Source organism: Ursus maritimus (genome assembly GCF_017311325.1).
Source record: "Ursus maritimus isolate PB19 chromosome X unlocalized genomic scaffold, ASM1731132v1 scaffold_X1, whole genome shotgun sequence".
NCBI lineage: Eukaryota > Metazoa > Chordata > Mammalia > Carnivora > Ursidae > Ursus > Ursus maritimus.
In genome coordinates, this window is record NW_024423319.1 from 114,544,419 (window position 1) to 114,564,674 (window position 20,256).

General features: G+C 45.5%; 1 protein-coding gene across 1 annotated transcript in view; it reads left to right on the forward strand.

The window, feature by feature from the left end:
- The first annotated feature begins 5,308 nt into the window (after nucleotides 1-5,308).
- GPM6B (glycoprotein M6B) overlaps nucleotides 5,309-20,256 on the forward strand; it is a 199,001-nt gene continuing 184,053 nt past the window's right edge. Inside the window, exon 1 of the mRNA XM_040634400.1 lies at nucleotides 5,309-5,406. Within this exon, the coding sequence (XP_040490334.1) occupies nucleotides 5,403-5,406 (4 nt within the window). The 5' untranslated portion in view covers nucleotides 5,309-5,402. The remainder of the gene's footprint in view (nucleotides 5,407-20,256) is intronic.

A 20,256-nucleotide genomic window follows, 5' to 3' on the forward strand; every position in this document is an offset into this window, starting at 1 on the left:
CAACTGGTGGTGCAGGGAGGCCATCTCTGCTGTTTCTTGTTTGAGTTTCTCGGGAAGTACTTCCACAGTCCAGAGTTCTGGAGCTGAGGCATTTTGGATATCGGCATGGGCAGTTTGGTTTTCACCGGGAAAGGGGAGACGGACCCTCTGCAGGGCACAGGAGAGTCTCACACAATGAATACATGTCCCCATGTCTTGCCCAATTTTTTAATATCTTCTGGACATTTATGTAGATGAAAAATCTTCTTCTAGTGACTGGTACCTAAAAAATAAGTCCATCTTACATATAAATTTACACAGGATATTTTGTGGTGGTTTTAAGCAATGTGGATTTTTTTTTTCAGGAATGCAATTACTGTAGAAATTGAGGGAAGACTGCACTTCGTTTTGCTTGGAACTTTACCAAGTTGTTCACCATTTTGGAACATCACGATGCTGATGGCAAGGCCACCCTTGGTATTCAAATGACCAGTACAACACATCTCAACCGGTTGGCATCTTAGCAGTTATACTGATCTGTTCTTTAATTTGCGTTTCATCTGTGGAGAGCCAAAGGGGCATCATAAATGTTTGTTTATTAATTACATTGGATCTGATAGGGTCGTAACAGTGGCTCTAATCTTGGTAATATGCTTAATTCTCTCTTCACCAACTTTAGATAATATCTACTGGCTCCTTGACATGAAAGATGAGGATTTATGTCCCTTATATCATCCCTCCTCTCAAAGCTTTATTTCTTTTTCCATCAAACTTTGACAATCTCTTCTGACCCCCGCTTGAGCAGCTGGGAGCATTAGTGGTGTTGCTTTTTCATTCATCTTCTTTCATGTTCCACTTTGTGTTGGCTGTGCTTTTGCTGGTGTATTCAAACATGTCAAGGTTTGCTAACATTTTCATTTAGTTCTGCAAACAGAGCTCAGTGTTTCGTTTTGCCCGTAAGGTGACTGTGAAGCTGAAGACCAAGTCATGGACTTCCCACTGGTTCGGGAAAGCAGCCATCTTTCTGAGGAACAGGAGACAAGGCTGTACGGTGTCGAAACTGTGCCTGATGTGCTAGGAAAGTAAGTCCGGTAAGCAAGAAGCAGAGAGATTTTAAGTATCAACCATGAAGCCAAGATTTTGCCCATAAGGAGGTTTTTGCACCAGAGACAAGACTCATGAGTAATTATGAAACAAAAAGCAGTGTGGGGCTCATGTGATTAAACACCCCCCAAAAAAGATTGAAACAGACAAATTGTGTCCTCACAGTTTATAATGAACTTGTACTCTGATGAGGCATTGAGCGTAAGATTGCCATCAAATAGTATAAAATCAGTTGCAAATACGATTTCATTTATAGTTTAAATAATTAGGAGACTGTCTTTACTGTCAAGTAAGGTACAACTATATACTTCATCCTGATTATAAAAGTAATTTTTGCTCATTGTAGAAGTTTGGGAAAACACAAAAGGGTATAAAAATTAAACAAAAAACTCCACTAATCCCAGCGATAAACCCTGTTAATATTTTTATATATGTTAATATATTGATATATTAATAAGGGTAGGACCTCGGCTATAACAAAGGTAAGCCCCAAAATACATAATGGCTCAAACAGTTTATTTTTGGTTCCTGTGGGTGCCCAAGTCAGCTCCAGGCTGTCAGTGTGGCAGGGAGGAGTGAGCCTCTGCTCCACAAAGCCATTCAGTTACCCAGGGGGGCAGAGGCAATTCCATCTTCGCTGCGGGGTTTCCAAAGGCACCCTGGTGTCAACATCACATCCCTGCTGAGAGAAGGGGAGGGCAAGTATAAGCATTCATGTTGGAGGTTTTATGGGTAAGGCCTGGAAGTGGTGGCCGTTACTTCTGACCTCATTGGCTAGAACTCAAGCACTTAGCCCCACCTAACTGCTAAGAAGTCTGGGAAATGTAGTCCAGCCGTGTGAGCAGATAGCTGATACATGTTTGGCGAATGAGTAAATAGTCTCTATTAGTGCATTTTCTTTTCTTTTCTACTTTTTATTTTAAAAGATTTATTTACCGTGGTACCTGGGTGGCTCAGATGGTTAAGCATATGCTTTCAGCTCAGGTCATAATCTCCAGGTCCTGGGATGGAGGCCCCAGTTGGGCTCCCAGCTCAGTGGGGAGCCTGCTTCTCCCTCTCCCTCTCCCCTTCCCCTGGCTCATGCTCACTCTCCGTGTCTCTCTCTGTTTCAGATGAATAAATAAAATCATATATATATATTTATTTATTTATTTTTGAAAGAGAGACAGAAAGAGAGAAAGGGCAGAGGGAGCGAAACTTCAAGCAGACTCCCCACTGAGCTTGGAGCCCAACACAGGGCTCAACTCCACGACCCACAAGGTCACAACCTGAGCCGAAACCAAGAGTTGGTGGCTCAACCCACTGAGCCACGAAGGCGCCCCATCTCATGGTGCAGTTTCTTTCCGTCTTCTAAATACACATATGTACATATGAACGTGACTAGGGTTATATTGTACATGTAGCTTTTTATTCTGCTTTAAAACACACCCCCCCCCAAAATATCCGAGCATTTTCCCACGTAATTCTTTGCCAACAAGGCTGCGTGCTGTATGATCACGTAGATCAGGGTCTCTCCACCCCAGCACTGCCGCCATTTGGGGCTGGATGGTTCTTTGCCGCGGTGGAGCTTGTCCTGTGCTTTGCAAGATGTTCAGCAGCATCAAGACCTCCACCAGCCAGAAACCAGAAACCAGTAGCACCCCCTCCCCAGATGTGACAAATAAGCGGTCTCCAGGGATTGCCAAGTGGCTCCTGAGGGGGAAAATCATCCGCAGCTGGGAGCCACTAAACTCGATCAACGATAACTTATGCAGCTACCCCCCTTCTAGTGGCTAGGCGTTGCTTCCTTTCTTGCTTTATGTTTGCTCTCACATCTTGCTCTGAGATAAACATCTTTTTACATGAATTTGACTGAAATAGTCATTATTTACTTTAGAGAAAGTCCTAAAAGTGGGATTATTAGGTCAGAGGCTATGAATATTTTTATGTCTCTTGATAGATACTGCCAAAAAGCTTTCCAGAAAGGCTCGACCAATTTACTTGCCCACCTGCAAAGTAGTCTTGCTTTTTAAATGTTTTTAAGAGTCTTATTTTTATATCATCTCTACACCCAACAGGGGGCTTGAACTTACAATCCCCAAGATCAAGAGTCGCCTGCTCTACTGACTGAGCCAGCCAGGTGCCCCAAATCTTGCTTTATTTTTTCAAAGATTTTAGTTACTTGAGAAAACTGATTTATTATTTTAAAATAGCATTTCTTTGAGTAATAGTAAAATATGCTTATTAGCCATCGTCTGTACCCTGTCTGTAGTAGCCTTGCTAATTTCCCAACTGCTGGGTTGTTGTTTCTTCTTCTTCTTCTTCTTCTTCTTCTTCTTCTTCTTCTTCTTCTTGTTTTAGGGACAGTTACTTGCTGAAATAAGTCTGTGACATTTCCAAAGTGAGTAAAAATTTCTATTAAAATGTGGCTTTCCTTTGACATTGTGTACACAATTGCTAGAACTTGGTTTTTATCACAGCATCCCATTGTGGCTCGCTCTAATATTTGGACAGCTGTTATTTCTTTTCTTCGGTTAAAAAAAATCCAAGACTTCTAGGGAATGACAGAAAGTGGACCAAAGGGTTTACTTTCATCTCAGCGCACAAAACCTTAGAATTTTTGGTCCCAGAGTGGCGGAGTAAGGTCATAGCTTGCCAAAATGATTTCAGAAGTCATGCCCGAGTCTCATTCTGTTGCTTTCACCGTCTCCTAGGAGTTCCCAAGATGCAGGAACCAACCAAACCCAAGGTTCTTCTCTAAACCAGGACTTAGAATGAATTCCTTTTTGCCCTCCTTCACTTCCACCTTTGTCTCCAGCCTTTGCAGGCTGTCTCTGTTACGTCATCTGCAGTGGGATTCCTGCATCTAGGAAGACTTTCCTGTAACAGGGGGACAAAAAGTTAAACCTATGAGCTCCCTGTTCTATTAGTGCGTAAAGATGGATTAGGACTAACTCTTCCCCTGGGGTTGTGAAAATGAGCCCGTGATCTGCTCTGCACGAATCTCTGCCCTTTTATGCAAAATATTATGAGGTTTTCTAGAGCTCTGCCTTGATAAAATCTTTCCTAATCCGATAAACTTCAATAGATGAAATGTTTGCTCCCTCCATCCTTTCTCAATCCTAAAGGTTCTCTCTTTGGGGTTAAATGTGCCTTAAGTGTACTCTCGACAGTTACAGTTTATGTGACCCTCTGTTCAAGTAATACGATGTATTTCCAAACGACCAAGCACAACATAAACTGTGTGTGTGTGTGGGGGGGGATATCGGGTTCAGAAATGTCTCAAAAATTATCAGCTGTAGAAAAATGGCTAAGGGTCTCAGACCTTTGGAGACAGGAAAATTATTCTCTAAGGAGACAGAAGGAATTTAAGCCCTGGACACTGTTAAACCATCAATTCACTTCCAGGCTCCCGTGCAAGGCCTGAGCGGTGGGAGAAGTGGGAACTGGGGCAAGTCTGCAAAGTCTCCCAGAGCCTGACAGAGGTGGCCTTCCAGGGATCAAGATGGCCGATTAAGGGCACCATTAAATCTTTCACCACCCCAGACTGGAGGGTGCGGCCCGTGCCTTTGTACATCATTGTTACCCACAAGTAACTCAAATCAGTGTTGGCCACCTTGGATGCACATTGGAATCACCTGGGGAGCTTCTGCGGCGTGGATGCCTCGGTCCTGCCCGCAGAGGCCCTGATGCAACCAGGTTTTCAAAGCTCCCCAGCTGGTCCTAATGTGCAACCAGGGTTGAGCTCCACTGAATTAAGTAATCACCCGCAGCTCATATATGAACAGAAGAATCCAGGACTATGGATGGAGACAACTGCCAATCACGGGCTGTCCTTGGTTCAGCGTCCCAGGCCTCAGTTTCTTCATCTGCACAATGGGTGAAGACTAGGACTGCAAAGCCCCTTCCAGCTCTTCAACAGTTCGTTTCTGGGACGCGGATCCGCGCCCCCCAGACCCCCACTACCCCCGCCCCCACCCCCGGGCTTCTCGGGTTCCCGCGCCCCTCGGCGCCCGCTTAGGGGTCCCAGAGGAAGCCGCCAGCTGTGCGGGTCACCCAGGCGCGCCCGCTGCCGGGTTCGGGCCCTCGCTGCGGGCGCACAAAGCCCCCGGCGCTGACGTCAGGGCCCCTCTCGGCGCGGCCAGCCCCCAGTGCAGGCGGAGCCGCGCGGCGCTCCCACCCCGGCCCCGGAGCCAGGAGCCAGCCGCCAGCCGCCAGCCCAGCCGCGCAGCAGCCCGCCCGGAACCCGGTCCGCGCACGTGCCCGCCAGACCAGCAAACTTGTGCCACCGGCTCAGCCCGTCCTCGGGGAGCCAGAGCCCCTCCCGCCAGTCTCCAGCCATGGGTAAGCGAGCGCGTTGGCTCCGCGCCACGGCCCCGCGCCCCCGCCCCACCCCCGCTCAGGTGGGGCTCCTGGGTCTCCCGGGGCTCCTCGGTGCCCCGCACGGAGGCCGGAGGTGGGAGGGGCGCGGCGCAGGTGTCCCGAATGCCCAGGTGCGCGTCCCTGCCCCGCGGGGGGGGCGTCCCCGTCCCGGCTGCGCTGTGGCTGCCCCCCGGCGTGCGGCTCGCGGGAGGGCGAGAGCCGTTCTCCCGGGAGGGGCTACGGAGCGAGCAGACGGGGCGTCCCGGGCGGCTTTATTTTACGGGTTGGTGGAGAGGAGTCTCTTGCTCATTTCCCGGGACGCTCACCCTGTCGCCTGAGCTCTCAGCTCCCAGTTCGGTCCTGTCCCACCCTGCCGTGCTCTTCTTGCCCTTCACCCCACACGAAACAAACGCCCGAGTCTTCCAAGAGCTCATTTGGGGACCAGCCCCCTTGATACCAGGAAGGGGGGAAGGGAGAGGGACAGGATGGGTCAGAGGCTGAGTCTCTTTTCTTTGTCCCCTGTTCCAACTATCAAAATGCGGACCTGGGCGCAGGTGGAGACGGTTTGCCGAGCGGATTCGAGTGCAGTTGGGGGGATCGACTAGTAACGGTGAAAGCCCAGTTCTGGAGATTGAAAATCTCCCACCTGGCCCGGGGCGAATGTTAGGCGGCTGTGGGATTCTTTCTGTCACCTCCTAACACCCCGAAACGCTGCCGTCAGCAACATGTCGTTAAATGGGGACTCCATGGGAAGGGAAACTCGGGAATGCCGTGGAAAACAACCTAATTCCGCCGCACCCCTGGAAATGTCTGATAGCTGTGGTTGGGAAAGGGTTTCTCTCCCTCCTCTGTTATCCTTCTCTGGTGGCAGCCAGACTGCAGCCGCAAGCGCCACAAAAGCCACAGACTGAGGAGCCACGCCGAAGCATTCCTAATGAGGAACGCCTTGGGTTTAACCATTGCGGGTTAATGGTCAGGGCTTGGGAATCCCTGCCCGTCCCCCATCCCCACCCGTGGCATCTTAGCCAGTCTGCATCCCTCTGCTATTGAGAGAGAGAGCAGGAGAGCGAGAGAGAGAGAAAGTGTGTGTGTGTGTGTGTGTGTCTAAGTGAGGGGGTGTAATTCTGTTCTGATTGTAATTTTGGTGAGGGACAGTAGGGAGAGCTTATTCTGAATTTAAAGGGGAGAGCAAAGACTTGTATAGTTAAATCTTTTTTGATTTGCTAGGTGATCAAAATATGAAAGGAAACAAGGCCCCCAAATCCAACAAGAAAATTTCTTACCAAAAAGTTAGGGAAAGCTATGATAAAATCCTTCTAGAAAGGGCAGAATTGTGTGACCTGTAACTCTGGTTCCTACTTCTCTTAATGCCCCCACCTGAGTAGTCCCATCCCTCAATGCTCCCTTTTATTTTACTTTCTTTTTTTTTGAAAGGTTTTATTTTTAAGTAATCTCTAAACCCAAGGTGGGGCTCGAACTCACAACCCCTGAGATGGAGTCCCCTGCTCCACCAACTGAGCCAGCTGGGCATCCCTCAAGGCTCCCCTCCTTTTTTTAATGCTCTCTTTTAAATGAGGTTCGTACACTAAAATCAGATGGCTGCCACTGAGCCTGGAACTATTTTGGCACAAAGATGTTGAAGTTAGAGAAGGGCAGTGCTGAGGAAAGCATTAGCTGGTTTTCCTGAAATAAAGTTATTTCTGGTTCATTAACGCTTGGCGTTAGGATTTGTACTGGTTCGAAATGGAGCGTCCAATTACCACAGGGACACCTTCTTGAGAATGGCTTTCATAGGACCCGGGGCTTCATTGGGGGCAGGCTTTAGTGTTTAAATAGGTGTGGAGGTTAGATGGTGGTTCTCATGAAGCAAATGCCCAAATCAGAGGCCTGTTCTCAAGGAAGTACTTTGTATCTGGGACAATTGTTGGCTCTACACTTCAGTTGCCAATTTATGTTAATTTGTGCATACCTCACTGGTTCTGGCAGTATCCTTGGTTTTAGTTTTTAGTTTTTACATTAAAAAAAAAAAAGTGCCCTTCATGCCAAAAGGAAACCTACTGATTTCCTTTGGTAGATTCTTAGTAAATACACCACAAGGCCATGAACTGGTTTTATTTTTCCAGATGTATTTAATTACCCAAGATACCCTTATGAATGTTTTAATTGAAATGATTTAATGTTGGGAAAATTTTCGGAGTTGGTGCTTTGAGTTGGGACTTTGATTCTTACGCAAGTCACTTCCTTAACCTGGTATTAGTTCATTTACTGGTAAAATGGGTGAGGTTTATGGAAATGAAAGCCCCTTTGGACTCAAATGTTAAGGTATTCAACATCTTTAAGTTGAAAAAATACTGAGCAGCAGTGGTACATACAGTTTTCTCTTTCAGTGTGCCTTAAAACCTGCTCTTGTTGACGGAGTTGTGGGTTTTTTTACGGCTTTGCGGAGATATAATTTACAAACCACACAATTTGCACGTTTGAGTGTACAAAGTCCATGATTTTTGGTGTATTCCGAGTTGTGCCGCCGCCACCGCCAGCGGTGTCATCACCCTAAAAGGAAACCCTGTGCCCATTGGAAGTCACTCCCCATCCCACTCCCCCTCTCCCGTGGCAACTGGTAATCTGCTAATCTACTTTCTGTGTCTAGGGATTTGCCTATTCTGGACAGTTCATGTAAATGCAATGAACCAATGGATGTTTGAAATGTGTTGGACTCTTCAGTAACTTTGGTTGTTTTGCACAATAGGAAGATGTTGCTATTTTGTGCGTAGGCAGTGCACCACCTAAGCGAACGTGTTGAAACTAATTACTTCGCTGACGGAAGAGTTCCACATCTGGCCAGGGGCCCCTGTGCGCATGCGCACACATTCCTAGTTTGACTTTGGTTTTATCTGTTTGGAACTCCTGTTGCCTAACAGAATTTTTCAAAAGTAATCTCTGTGCGTAAGGTGGGGCTCACACTCAGGACCTTGAGATCAAGGGTTCCACGCTCTATGGACTGAGCCAGCCAGACCCCCCCCAGAATCATTACTCTGTTACCTCAGTCACAGGCCTGAAGACCTTAGCAACTACACGGTTCAGTGTAATAACCTCTGGTAAAGGCATTTGTGGAATATCCGCCTTGCTTGCACGTGGCTCATGTAATCCAGAGAGAAATGCTGCTTTTCGTTTCATTAGTTGCCTATCATTTCAAATGCAAACTCTATGTGAAGTGATCGGAGACAGCAAAGTAACTCATTGTTTTCATCCACTTTGTGGTAAGGGAGTTTTTTATGAGGATTATGACTTTAAACAGTGATTTCACAAAACAGCATTACAAACAACTGGTTCAGAGAAGTTTTTCCTTAACTGTAAGGGTGCCTACAAACCCTCTTTGATTTTGTTCAAGAAGCAGTTTTCCATCCAGCGGGCCTGGATGGGCGCGGCGTTCCTGCAGGTCTGGCGCGCTCCCCGGCGGCGGCGGCGGCTGCGGTGGCGCTGGTGCAGCGGGTCCCCAGGGTGAGGAAACTGAGGAAAAGCAGGGCAAGCCAGAGGCCGCGTGTCTGCCGCAGCAGTTCCTCCAGCTTGCTCTACGGTCTTAGGTAAATGATTTTCTCTTCTTGATCCGCGTTTACTACACAATGAAAGGATGCGATGAAGTTATTTCTTTGGGCTCTTAAAGGGGAGTAATTTAGAAACAAGAAAGGAGAGGGTAATGTTATGCTTGAAAAATATGAGAAAACAGCCCGCTCATTGTTGAAACACCACGTGTTTCCGCGAAGCCAGCGTCGTCGGCGTCATTTGTAGTAGGGCTGAGTGCTGCCATCTTGACGTGCCCGCCAGCGGGGGTACTGGCCCTCCTGCCGGGAGCCTGGTGGACGGAGCTGTGGTGCTTCCAGCTTTGGCTTCCCCTGCCCCCTTCTCCCGAGAGCTGGCGGCTCCACAGAACCTTTCCTCGCCGCACACGCCGGCCCGGATCACCGTCCGAGGCGAGCCTCAGAAGGAAGCCCCCCACCCAGGAACCACACAGGCGTGCCCGCGTGCTGGGTTCTGGAAGTTTGCTCAGAAATTCAGATGCAACTGCAGACAAAGGAACGGTCTCCTGATGAATAGCTGGGCAGAAAGTTCCTTCCAGAATGTGCTAGCCTCCCTCCCTGTGAGTGTAAAGAGCTTGCATCGAGCCCACCCCCAGGTCTTGGAGAGAGCTCCCTTTAAGTCTCTGGCCGCAAACTGAAATTTTAAATAACCCTCATAGTCCAGTAGCACAGAGTTATGCTTGCGACAAACAGGAAACAATTAATTAGTGTATTTTTGCTCCAGCAGAAGCTGTTGCCCAAACCACTTGACCCCTGCAAGAGTTTAGAGACGATCCTGATCTGCGGCAGCCAGGGTCAAGCAGTTAGATGGTTTATTGAAAATGCCAAAGTGGTGACTCATCCGAAGTGCCACATGTGCGTCTTAAACATTCTATTTAACTGTAAACGTTAATTTGCCAGTAGTCCGTTGTAGAGTTGAGGCCTTTCTTTCCGTGTGAGCCCTGGCTGGGGTTCCTTGAAGTCTCGCTTGCATGTCAATCACAGCCCAAATCCATGGGCTTCGGATTTTCAGTTTCAGATTCTTTTAAAGTAAAATGAGAGCTTTAGGGCAGTGGGGAGCCCGTCTCTGTGCAGAATGCTCTTCTGTCCTCTACCGCACTGCCCTTAAGCCTCTACAGTTGTCCTGTCCATGGTTTCACGCGACTATTTTTCCAAGAGACTCATTTTAAAGACTTGCCAAAGCAATGGGCTTGGGTTTCGAAGAACTAAAAGCTCTTTCTTTTGCGCACGTTTTATTAGTCTGTGTAGCATGGAATTAAATTTCATAATTACCGTAACAAATACAACTGACATAAATAGGTTGGGGAGCAAACACAACTGCCTCTTAGGTACACAGTTCAGCTGGTGGCAGAAGCAGCATGTAGATGTCCTGCAGAACAGCCTTGAAGCCAAGTGCTGCGGACGGTGGTCAGTGTGGTTTACGAGAGGAGGAGACAATAACGGAGGAATTTGGTGGGTCCGTGGGGTAAGCTTTGTTAAGGTCTGCCTACGTTATAAATGTACAGATTACAAAGTATGTAAAATTATATTCGTGTATTACAAAGCTGTGATAAACCATACTAAATGAAATAGGGCGAATGACATTAAGTACTGTTCTTCAATAACATGAATACTTTTCAGCACAGATTTTCACAGAATAACAGAATTCAGAGCTTGAAGACGTTTCAGAAGTAATTTGAAGGCAGACACAGGAACACAATTTACAGAGCGGTTTGAATGTTGTGTCATTACTTTTTTTGCCTTTAGCTGTTTTTTTCTTTTGATGTCTTAAAATATTTTGCCGTCCTTGGTGAAAAGTACTTCCCTCTTGTCAGATTCTTGAAGTTCAGGGCAGCTTGGAGTGAAACGCTGTTGCGGGCAATTTCATCATTGCCTCCAGGACTGAAAAGTAACTCGGTCGGAGTGTTTCCATTCTATTCCACAGTTGGGTTCAGCGCACGCCGCTGCGATGCCATGTGACTCTGGATCCCGGGGTCGTAAGTTCTAGTTCTAGCCCTACCTTACATGTAGCGATAACTTAATAAAAAAAAAAAAAAATATATATATATATATATATATAAATTAATTAAACCCCCAAACTGGGTTCTGTCCTCAAATCAGCACAGCCATCTCCGAAAGACAGATGAAGAATTATAATTGAAGTAGGTATAGCTCCTGTAGAATAATTTCCAAGGAAAATGAGGTTGGGGGGGCATTGGTATTGGTATTTCAGAGTGGGGTTCCCTGGGGAAACAGTTACCCTTGATGGAAGACTTGAAGGACGAGCAGGAGGACAGGGTGGCAGTGGCCAGGAGAGGCTGTCCCAGGCCCTGGGTACAGATGCGCAGGAGCAGGCAGTTGGGGAGGCCGCCGGATGCGGGGCCAAGGAGGTGGGCGTGGCCTGGATGTGAGGGCGCCGAGGCCCGCAGCCGCGGCCCCCCCCCTGCCACAGGTAAGAGCAGCGAAGAACTTCATGTTATCCTCCTGGTTGGGGAGAATTCCCAAGGGATTTCGAGCAGGGAAGTGACAGATGGAACTGCCAATGGGAGGAGAGGAAAGCAACCACTGAGACAGAGAATAGTCAGTGTCTAATTGTAGAATTCCAAATCGAAGTCTAGAAGGAGTTCTGAGAAAGGTGAGATCTTGTAGCTTATCTGAAGCTTCTGGTGGAGACTTGGATTTGAGCTGTTTTGGGAAGAGTGGAAAGGCTTAAGGTGCTGAGGAAGAGAGGTAAGAGCGACCAGAGTTACTGGCGGAATCCTGAAGAAACTGGCCTGACCTGAGCAGGGAATGGGGGTGGGAAACAGTAGGAAGTAAGATGGGGGAAGGATGCATTTTATTCATTTTTATTTATTTTTGTTTATTTTTCGTGAGAGCGAGAGAGCGCGCGCGTGCGCGAGCACAAGCAGGGGGAGCAGGAGGCAGAGGCAGAGGGAGACGCAGGCTCCCCGCTGAACAGGGAGCCCCACGTGGGGCTCCATCCCATGGCACTGGCATCATGACCAGAGCCGAAGGCCAGTGCTTCACCGACTGAGCCACCCAGGCGACCGGAGGGACGCATTTTAATTACAAATGGCACATAGACGTGACTCTTGCAAATATGTTTTTAATATTGTCCATTGCCTCCTCCCTTTCGAAGGATGAAGAGGAGAAGGAAAGAAGCGTCGGCTTTTCTGGAATGGAAAAGGCCGTGTTTGGTGTGACTCCAGACAGGGTGGGCATTGAAATGGAACGCAGTCTTGTCTATTTGTTTATTTGATTAGTTATCTTAGAAGTGGTGCTTTTCTTCCTTAAATATTTGTAACATTTTGCCAGTGAAGTGATCTAGGTCCGGAGTTTTCTCTGTGGAAATGTTTAAAGTTCTATTTTTTTTTTTTTCACAGAGAGAGTACTATTCAGATTTTCTCTTTGTTTCATTTTGCCGAGTTGTGTTTTTAAGGACTTTTCATTTTGTCTAAGTTATCAACTTTATGGACGGAAAGTTGTTCATAATATTCTTGTATTAACTGTTTAATCCCATCGTCTGCAGGCTCTGTAGTGATAGTCCCCTGTTCATTCCTTGTGATGTAGGCAATTTGTATTCTCTTGTTCTCGATCAATCTTGGGCAATTATTTTAAAATTCATCTTGATAGGTTGATGCTTACATCTGATGATTACATCTGCTAGATGAACTGACCGCTTAATAAAAAAGAAGTACATTTGCTAGTAATCAGAAGATAGGATTTTAATGTCTAGGAATAAAAACTGTTGACTTTGTTAGAAAACAAAATCTGCCAGGGGCACCCAGGCGGCTCAGTCGGTTAAGCATCTGCCTTCAGCTCAGGTCATGATCCCAGGGTCCTGGGATCGAGCCCCATGTTGGCCTCCCTGCTCAGCAGGAAGCCTGCTTCTCCCTCTCACTCTGCTGCTCCTCCTGCTTGTGCTCTCTTGCTCTCTCTGTCAAATAAATAAAATCTAAAAAAAAAAAATCTGCCAAAGGAAAAGGTATTTAAACCTGATCTTTTGAATTTTATTCTTAATGGCTGTGTGTAACTCAGTGTACTTGAACTCGGTGTGACAAGATGGATTGTAAAGGATGTTGAGTTAGAGTTACTGCATAGTATTTGGTTGCCTATTTGTTTTCTGTAGGGCTGTTAAATTGTGCTTTCTTCTTGGACAGCTGGAGACAGATACTGACATAAAAGAAGCCTCCTTTTCTTTCCTTCTCTCTTTCTTTTCTTTCTTTCTTAAATATTTGTAAGTAATCTCTAGAACCAATGTGGGGGTGGAACTCACAACCCTGACGTCGAGTCACATGCTCTACCAACTGAGCCAGCCAGGCGCCCCTCGTTCCCTTTTGAGCGAGTTTTCTCAGCCTCAGCACTATTGACGTTTCGGGCTGGATCATTCTTTGTCACGAGGGGCTGTTCTGTGCGTTGTCGGGTATTTAGCATCCCTGGTGCCCACCCACTACGTGCCTGTCACACTAGTGTGACAGCCAGGAATGTCTCCAGCCGTGGCCAAATAACCATCGTCAAGGGGCAAAACCCGCCCATGTTGAGAACCCCTGCTTTAGAATGAGAGGGATTGAAACCCCTTGCTGCTTCACAGTGTTCCAAAATCTCAGTAGGGGCGTTACTGGGGACTTCGTTGAGCACGTTTGCCCAACAGGAGCATCTCTGGTTAAAAGGGTGTTTGCCTTCCGAAAGGGATGCTTGATTTTTCTCGCTGAAGGAAGTTGGTTTTTTTCTTTTTCTTTTTTTTTTTTTTCCAACCCTTTTTTCCAGCATCATCAGAGAATCTGGAGATATACTGGGGACCCTTGCAGACCACCTAGTTCACTCTTTCTTCAGAGTAAAATGGTAACTAAACAATCTCCTTACTGAGACCAGACCCCCCGGGAATAGAGAGTGCCTGGCTTTCCTTGGTAACTTGTTCTGCTGTTCAGTGCACGTAGCTCTGAAAGGACTGAAATCTATATGAAATTGGCCTTGCTTACCAAAATCGCTTTCATCATCTTTTGTGCTCTTCATTAAGTAGAAAGACATCAAGGATCTAGTCCCATTTTTTTAATATCCTTAATTACCTTGATGGCCTTTCCATATTTAGAATTTATCTCCTTAGCTATAATCAAATCTACAGATTAAGCCTTTAAGGCAACCTTCCTGCACGTTCCGTCCTGTCCTGAGGGTCTGTAGTCATGACTTCATTACATTTTTCCATGTGTTTGAGAGATGCAGGAGTTGTAAGAGGAAGGATTCCCGTTAGAAGGAGCCTAGGAAATTGGCTGTTCTGTACGTGCATGGGGTCCCTCTGTTAGGTTTAGGAATGTGATGTTTCACAACTCCCAGAAAAGAATGTTTAAACGGAGAGTTTTCAAATGGCAGCTTGAATTCAGGCATCTGTTCTTCACACAAGGGGGAAAGAATGGAGATGTAATTAGCAAAGAAATTCAAACCCTTAAGATAACTTTATTTGATGCAGCACTTTATTTTATATTTTCCTTTTACTTATATCATGTGGCATATTCTGACAGTTTCCATGGTAAGCGAAACAGAATTCAGAACATTAAAGAGATGAATTTCCATTTCATGAATTATTACTGTTTTGCAAAGCCCATGTCCTGGATTACCAAAAACTGGTTTGAGCTCTCTTATATAATCGTATCGTCACAAATACTTTTAGATGCTCTGTAAGAGGCATGGATATTATAAAAATCATTTAAAAATCTACTGAAGTATAATATATACACAAAAAGTGGGCAAACTGTAAGCATAGAGCTTGGTCAGTTTTTACCAACTTAGCCAGTACATACAATAAGAAGCGGAACATTACCAGCGCTGCAGAAATTCCCCACAAGCTCCCTTTGAGGCACCCCGACCAAGGGTAATCCCTCCTAATTTCTGCCAACATAGTTTTGCCTGTTTTCCCACTTCATATAAATGTAACCATACAGGATAAACCCTTAGGTCTGGCAGTTTTTGATCACCATTAGTAACATTATTTTAAAACTTGGGGATGTTTTCTGTCTGGAAAATAGACCTGCTTCTAAATCACTATGGTTAAAAGCACTTACTAAATGCCTTTGTACGTAGGCGTTCTAGGGAGCCCATAAATCACTGGTTGCTACCCTCTATTTTAAGTGGAAAACATGACACAGCAGGTGTGAGAAGGGCTTTGAAAATAATTGATAAGCAACGAGACAAGTACAGGAAAAACATGCATATGGCTGAAGAGATTATAGAGATAAGGGAGCCTAGCCACATTATCCCCCTGGGAAACGGAAAGTACACTATGGCGGGGTTGTAAATAAAGGGACGGTTGTAGACGTAGCCTATTTATTCAGGATCTGATCAATATAACTATTTTATGGCTTTGAGCTATAAGGATATAACAGATGTTGAGACCCCCTCCCAATTAGTTTCTGGAAGAAGATGGTGTTTTAAGAATTTTCTGAATTAGGGGCGCCTGGGTGGTGCAGTCAATTGGCATCTGACTCTTGATTTTGGCTCAGGTCATGATTTCAGAATCATGAGATCGAGCCCCACATCGGGCTCCACGCTCAGTGTGGAGTCTCTTAAGATTCTCTCTCCCTCTCCCCCTCCCCTCATGCTCTCTCTAAAATACATAAATAAATAAATCTTTAAAAGGAAATCGTCTGAATTAATAGTAGCTAGTGAACGGTGGCTGGCTGTTCCCAGGTTGGCAAACGGTTGGAGGCCTGGGATGATTTCTGGTTTTCATCCTGACAAGTTTTAGAAATAGATTTGAAAGTGTTTTTGCTAAATGAACTTCTTGTGTTGTTTAGACTTAGACAAGTAATAATCTGCCTCATTCCTTCAGTGAAGAGCTTTGTCCTCTTTTTGACTGAAGTAGTGATGTCGTCAGCAGAACAAATGCCTTGCCATCACACGGAGCTGGCTATAAACCTAAGTGTCATCGCTGCTTCCCGAGTGTGCTGTCAGTTTACACCGACGCCAACGGTGCGCAAACATGTGTTTCTCCGTATTTTACCAGGGTTTGGTATTGTCAACGGTGTTATTTTTCAACAATCTGATAGGTAGGAAGTGCTGTTTCATTGTTTTTTATGTCGGAAGTCCCTAGACAGGTAGAAACTTTTTGGTAGGTTGTTGGCCATTTGAGTTTTCTCTTTCCATTTATAACCTTGTTTTTTCCTTTCTTATCTTTTTTTAAATTATTATTATTTTTATTTTAAGTAGGCTCCATGCCCAGTGCTCTACTGACCCAGCCAGCCAGGCACCCCTATATTCTTGTTTTTTCTTTATTTTATTTCTTTAAAGATTCCATTTATTTGGGAGAGAGAGCGAGAGAAAGCACACAAACAGGAGGGAGAGGGAGAAGCAGACTCCCTGCTGAGCAGGGAGCCCCACGCGGGGCTCCATCCCAGGACCCTGGGATCATGACCCGAGCTGAAGGCAGACACTTAAATGACTGAGCCACCCAGGCGCCCCTATCCTTGTTTTTTCTTACTGGTTTCTTAGTGATTCTTTATACATTGTGGGTGTACTAATCCTTGGTTAAATGTGTCCTCAGTATCTTCTTCCTTTCTGTGGTTTATCTTTTAATTTCATGGAACATATCTTTTGTCATACTGAATTTTTTTTTATTGTGATAAACCCTAATGGATCTTGGGCTTTCTTCTTTTATGATCTGTGCTCTTTATTTTTGCCTTAGTTTACTATTGTTCCTATCTCCAAGGTCATGAAGATGTTCTTCTGTTCTTCTATATTTTCTTGTAAAGTTTTTTTAAAAGTATGCTTTTTATTTTTCAGTCTTTATTCCATTGGGATTTTAGTTTTTTGGTATAAGATAGAAATCTATTTTTATTTTATATTTTCTATGCAGAAACCACCATGCACTTAATGGTTCATCCTTTCCTCACTGATTTTTATATAATAACTTGTCTCATGTTTTTGAATTTCCCTGCTGAAGTGCGTGCACATCTCTGGACTCTCCTCTGCTTCTCGGCTCTGCGCTCGCCAGCTGTGTGCTAAGAGTGCATGGTCCTCGTGGTAGGTGTAGAATAAGCCTGGGCGTCTCCTAGGAGAATTTTTCTCCTCTTGCTCTTCTTTACAAGTGCCTGAGATAGTCTCAATTTTTTTTTTTTCTTTTTGGTGTACTTTTGGAATCTGCTTTTGCATGTTCCACAAACATCCCCCTTAGGATTCTGCGTGGAATTACAGTGAATTTACGGCGTAATTTCCATGATACTGTATTTACCATGTCGAAACTTCCATTTGTATACATGATACAGCTCTTCATACAATTATATCTTCTTTTATATCCCCTGATAATGTTTTCGCGCACCTTTAAAAACAAATCTATTAAAGGTCCCTCCTAGATTTTGTGGCTTTTTTTTTTTTTTTTTAGGGAAACAATGAATCAGTTGGTGTCAAATCTAATTCCATGGGATGTCATGGTTTCCTTCCACAGACCTGTGGCTTCTGAAAGTACAACGCAATGGATACACTTGTTCAGATGAACATAGAGGCAGTAGGGGGAAGCGGACTCTGCTGTCACGTACCAGCCTGGTCATAAGAATCCAAGTGAAGTGGGGTATTTCTAATAACATTGACCCTTGACATACTATAATAAGATTAGATAAGAAAACCCTCGATATGTTAAGAGTGGATTCTCTCTTGTTTTCCCCAAAGATTTTGCCTTATTTAGAGAGAGAGAGAGAGCTGCACACAAGGAATGCCAAGCATAGCAAGACAAGGATGCGCACTAAGTCAGAGGGAGAAGCAGAGGAGAAGCAGGCTCCCTGCTTGATCCCAGGACCCAAGCGAGCGGAAGGCAGATGTTAACCCAACTGAGCCAACCCGGTGCCCCAGATGTGGATTTCTTCCTAAGGAAAATATGCCCCGATTGGCTCCATTAAAAGATCAGTTTTATATTCAGGATGCAAATTCTTGCTGAAAAAAAAGAAAAGCCGGTTTTCCACTGGGTCTGTTAGAGTGACGCAGCTAAGGTAACCGAGAGTAGTTTAAACCTCGCTTCTTCGGTGGAGACTTACTCCACATTGGTGATGTTACTTCGATAAAAGAACTTTGATCAGGCCCTAATATTACATTCTCCTAATGAAGTTAACGGAGAATATTTCTGGTATTATTAAGCATAAGTGTTACCTCAGAGGAGGCCAGCAGGTTGAAGCGCGAGCTATGATCTACCGCTAGTCTCCAGAAAGTGGTTTTTCAGCCACAGAATGAGACACGGTGTTTTACCACATCACTTCGCCACAGAAATTTCCTGTCCAAAGGCCTCAACTTTGCTTTATTTATTGCAAAGAAATCACAACATTGAATTCCTGGATTTTGAAATGCAGTTTTTGAATAGAGGGTTGTACTTCCCTACTGTTGATGGATGGCGTAATCAAAACCGACTGTTGGAGAGTTTCAACGACACTGACTGCCCTCCCTGGGTGCCATATCAACCCACCAACCAATGCACACACACATATACCTCCATACATTTATTTTTATTTTTTAAAGTTTTTATTTATTTTTAAGTAATCTCTACACTGAACATGGGGTTTGAACTCATGACCCCAAGATCAAGAGCGGCATGCTCTACCAACTGAGCCAGCCAGGCGCCATGTTGGGTGTAGAGCCTACTTAGAAAAAAACAAAAAACCACCTCCATACATTTATGTATTTATATTTTTAAAATGACTTTTTTTTAAAGATTTTTATTTGAGAGAGTGAGAGCACGAACAGGAGCGGTGTGTGAAGGGGAGAGGAAGAGGGAGAAGCAGACTTCCCGCTGAGCAGGGGGCCCGATGTGGGGCTGGATCCCAGGACCCTGGGATCATGACCCGAGCTGAAGGCAGGCACTTAACTACTGAGCCACCCAGGCGCCCCTATTTATTTATTTATTTTTAATTTTATTTATTTGAGAGAGAGAGCACAGAGGGAGAGGGAGAAGCAGATTCCCCGCTGAGCAGAGAGCCCAGTGTGGGGCTCCATCCCAGGACCCTGAGATCATGCCCTCAACCGAAGGCAGCCTCTTAGCCGACTGAACCGCCCAGGCGCCCCACCTCCATACATTTAGATTTGAGTGATCTTGCAAAGGTCCACTTATGAGAATCCATTCTTAAAACTCACCTCTTTTTGTCATGTGTTTTTTGTCTTGGTCTCTCAATAGAGAAACTCTAGAATTTAAAATTGAAATCTGGGGGCGCCTGGGTGGCACAGCGGTTAAGCGTCTGCCTTCGGCTCAGGGCGTGATCCCGGCGTTATGGGATCGAGCCCCACATCAGGCTCCTCCGCTATGAGCCTGCTTCTTCCTCTCCCACTCCCCCTGCTTGTGTTCCCTCTCTCGCTGGCTGTCTCTCTCTCTGTCAAATAAATAAATAAAATCTTTAAAAAAAATAAAATAAAATAAAATTGAAATCTGAATTTGGATGTGAAAATTTTTGTCATCTTATTTTAGTGTTTAGGGATTTGAACCAAAATGGGGGTGTCTCTACTTTGTGAGTGCATGACGATTTCATCAGCCTAACGTGACATGTGAGATACCATTAGAAGGAAGAATCAAACTTCTGATCAAAGTAACCATGACACAGAGTGGGCTGTTGATTAGAAAGAACTGCCTGTCTGGCGGCCTGAAGATGTTTGACTTGCTTCTGGGCAGGCTCTTTCCTCAGTGCTCAGAGATAGCGTTTGGAAAATCAGAGCCTCCCTCGTTTAGGGACTGGTGAGCAGTGGAGGCCTCAGGTTCTTTAAGAAGCAACAAGTTATTTTTTTGTCCAAAGAATTTGTCACTGAGTCTGATGGTTCTGCTCTAGGGCCAGTTTTGCCCCCCAGGGGACAGTTGGCAATGTCCGGAGACATTTTTGGCTACTACAGCCAGGGGAAGGAGGTGCTGCTGGCACCTGGTGGGTGGAGGCCAGAGATGCTGCCAGACGTTCCACAGTGCGGGGGACCTGCCCCTCCCCAAACAATCACTTGGACCCCAGCGTGCAACTGCCAACGTTTAAAACATAATAGCCTGTGGGAAGATTTGGGTTTGGGGCTGAAACAGAGCAAGGGAGTGTAGACGCCAAATAAAGGGTCCCAGGTGTAGGAGTTGCTGGCTTCAGAAGGTGCCTTTCTGGGGAACCTTCAGGACGAGCCTCTCTGATGCAGACAAACCTAGTCCTGGAAGTTACTAATTACTGGTGCTGATAGGGACCTAGTTTAATTCAGTTGATGTCCAATGAATTCATACCACAATCCAGGCTTTCTTCGTGATGACGATAATGAGACAAATGATTACCTGTCTGGTATGAAATGGATC